General features: G+C 37.0%; 1 protein-coding gene across 1 annotated transcript; it reads right to left on the bottom strand.

Annotated features, from left to right (window-relative positions):
• LOC7454933 (uncharacterized) lies at positions 1-2,928 on the bottom strand. The gene is made up of 9 exons (XM_052454223.1): positions 2,768-2,928; positions 1,781-1,856; positions 1,629-1,694; positions 1,444-1,541; positions 1,310-1,347; positions 1,100-1,187; positions 658-1,005; positions 488-553; positions 1-352 (listed from the first exon to the last, which is right to left on the bottom strand). The coding sequence occupies exons 2-9, from the start codon at positions 1,839-1,841 to the stop codon at positions 200-202; spliced, it is 918 nt and encodes a 305-aa protein (XP_052310183.1). The 5' UTR covers positions 1,842-1,856; positions 2,768-2,928; the 3' UTR covers positions 1-199.
• Positions 2,929-3,470: the final 542 nt, after the last annotated feature.

The raw sequence follows: 3,470 nt of genomic DNA on the forward strand, positions 1-3,470 counted from the left end.
TTGACATTGGCATGTGTGGCACTGAAGGACAGCCAAGAAAAGAGGCATCCCTCCCCTCCCACTTCTTTTATTAACAAATTTATGATAAGAACGAAACATCTACATCGTTTAAACATGAGATAGAGAAATGAGGCTCGTGAGATCCCACATCATTGTTTTCCTTCTTTTCTCTGTCTAATGAGGACAACATACATCTAATCTAAGCTGTGACAGGTGTCTCCACTGTAACCTTGCCAGGATAACCAACTTCTGATTTAATGTCAGTTTCCCAAAGCTCTGGTAGTGCTTGCCTGATGTTATGAATGCTTTCTAATGCGAAATCTGCACCTTTAACTCTTTGCGAATAGCCAACCTGCATTCATTTAACCAAATCACATGAATCAAACTCAATTATTAAGTTAGAGAGGTGAATAAAAACAATTTAGTTGCAGTGTCAGATACTCAAGCAATGAATAACCTGTATTGATGATCAGTTTCAAGGACTTACCAGAACAGTCTGGAGACCCACACGTTTTCCAGCCTGTATATTCCGGACACTATCATCAAAGAACAGCTGGGGAAAAAAAAACAGAGATTTATGACATTGTTAGTAAATTACTACACCAATAATAAACCCGTAAGATCAAAAACTTTTGAATCTTGAAAACTGTTACTTACAGTTCTCTGGGGATTAATATTGGCTATCTTGAGAGCGCGTTCGATGGCAGCCTCAGATGGTTTGCAGACAATAGGTGTCTTCGGTAATACCGAGTTGGGGTTTGGTTGAGCAAAATGTCCAACAATGTCAAAAATTTCAGGAGCGCTAGTTGTAGTTGTGTAAGAGCCATTAGTTGTAGAGGGAGTAACAACTGATCCTACAAATTCTATGTCATCCTCATCATCAGAAACAGTGTTCTTATGGGTAGGATTCAGAGTCTCAAAGCAAATGATCCCTTCAAAACAGTCTTCTAAGCCAAGCTTTCTAAGAACTTTACGAGCATGTACTTTGTCTGCATTTGTAAAGATCTGTTTTGCACAAAATATTGAGAGGGATCTCATAAGGAAATGGCTTGCCTCTGAAATGCTAATTAACTGATGATGATGACGATGAAATACTTACGACTTTTCGAACTGGCAAGCTAAGCAAAAGACCTCTTAGAACAGGGTCTGGTTTTAGGTTCTCATAAGGCAATCTTCCATGAACGAAACTGGCAGACAGGAAAATAACCGGTTAATCAACCGTATCGAATGCACATTTTTGCTAGGCAGAATCTATTTCAATCAATAAGACCTGTTATCAATAAAAACAGAAAAAGAGGGATGTTACTACCTGTGGTACTCGTCATAGTCAAAGTCATAGCCAATTGCCTGCAAAACAGGAACCACCCAAAAGCATTCCATTAAAACGGTCCTCTCAGATTTAAGAGGGATGTAATGAGGAGATAAGAAGTTCAAATCCCATACCCTGAGGCCAGCCATTGTTGTCCCATAATTCTTGTACAGAAGGTTACCCAACTCAGCGAGTTTGCTCTCCTCTATGCCCAGCCTTTCGACCATATAATCTACGGAAGGACACCGATGTTAGAATTAAGATATCCTGACTAAAGAAAAGTCGGTAGCATCAAGAATAAACAATCCTGAAAATTTACCTTTAATATTCTTGCCACATGCAGCTGCGATGCCGGAACTAAGGGGATAAAGGGTATCATCTAGATCTGCAATTCCAAGCAAGCTAGTCAATTAGATGCTCTCAGGACATGTTAGACTCTGTAAACCAAATGTCCAGAAATGAAAGGCTTACCAAACAGAAGGCAGCTATATTTTGGCGTTTGTGCCTGCAAGTAGCGTTCGTCGTACTCCATTTTTATCTAAGAAACCTTTAAAACACACAATAGAAAGTTGTGAGTACTAACCTCCACGATATCTTAAACCTGCCCAAGCTAAGATGAAGATTCAATTTAAATCTGAAATTATAAATTCTCATTGGTTATGGCCTGGGGAAACTTTTTAAGGTCCTTATCAACCCCTTTGAGCACCACACGTATTGAAAGAAGGGTCTAGTCAAGACTCTGGATGGGTGGACAAGTCCATGTCCAATCCCAAGTAGTTGAGATAAATCCTCGTTGTTCATGAGTGGACAATACACAACCACAAGAACAGGATATACATGAATGATGAGTGAGTGGACTTGTAAATTAAGCTAGAAGTTCTGTGGCAACCGCATAAAACCATTGACATTGAAAGGCATAAAGTCCTCCTGATCAGAAATTTTATAGCCAACTTCATCTGCTGTAACCCTTCCTCAGTATCATCACACTTGATAAAAACGTACAACTCATACTACTTTCTTAAGAGTTGAATTAAAAGTCTATGCGGTTCACAGAGAGCCAATGAGTTAAAAAGCAAATGCTAGAAAATAAGAAAAAGTGACTCTATTAGAAAGGGTTACCGGAAAAGAACTGAAAAATCCATTTTTATCCATCGCAAGAAAGTTCACAGCTTTTCAAGATCACAGAACTCATTGTGAAACCAAAACCAGTTCTTTGATATTTGGTATGTTTTTATCAGTCTTGGAGGGAACAAAAATGTGGATTGTTACGAAATCATGAAAATAAAATTCTTCCTAAAATCAACAAATCAAGGTTCAAACATCAACCCAGAATTCTGGGGTTCTGAAACAAGAAGAAATACAAGAGGCTCATGTCAAATGAAAGTTAAAAATCCATCAGTGAATTTTAAAGAGAAGCAAAGAAAGGAAGACTAAGACTGAGAAATGTCATTCTCATACCTCTGTATGAAATTTCTGGTTGTAATGAGAAGAAGAGCAAATGAAGCAGAGAGAGATTGAGAAGCAAAAGAAGAGAGGAGGAAGAGGGGGAGGAGGAAGAGCAGCAGAGCCGGGTTTATATAGGAAAACCGCATTGCCTCCTCTCTCTTTGATTGTATTTTTAAATTGATTTTTGATTAATTTAATCCCCAAAAAAAAAAAGAGTAATCATTTGAAAGGTAGTTGTACTTTCTGCATTTCAAAGAAGGAGAGGGCTTCACGGCTCCGACATTAGTAGATAGTAGTACTTTTGGTTACAAACTTAAGAACAGAAACCTAATACCGCGTGCAGGGTAGCATTTTCTCGGCTTTTCAAGTTCCACCCTTATTTTATTTTTTATATAAAAGAGTAATATAAAATCATTTTAAACTTTACCTAATAATTTAAAATTCAAAATTCAAAATCATTACCACTCTTTAATTAAGTTTTTGGTAAGATAATTTTATAACAATAAGTAAATTAAGACCTAATCAGAGAGGATTTCTACATGTAAGAAAAAACCAAACCTTTCACTACATAGAACAACGTGCTTAAATTATACTTAACCTGGCATTGCTTCTTTTTTCTTCTTTTTTTCAAGGATATCGAAGAATAAATTTGATTTCAAACAAATTTATTCTTTTAAATATTAATCCTAAAATGTAACCGGGAAATTATCAAGAA

The sequence above is a fragment of the Populus trichocarpa genome, chromosome 6, assembly GCF_000002775.5.
Source record: "Populus trichocarpa isolate Nisqually-1 chromosome 6, P.trichocarpa_v4.1, whole genome shotgun sequence".
NCBI lineage: Eukaryota > Viridiplantae > Streptophyta > Magnoliopsida > Malpighiales > Salicaceae > Populus > Populus trichocarpa.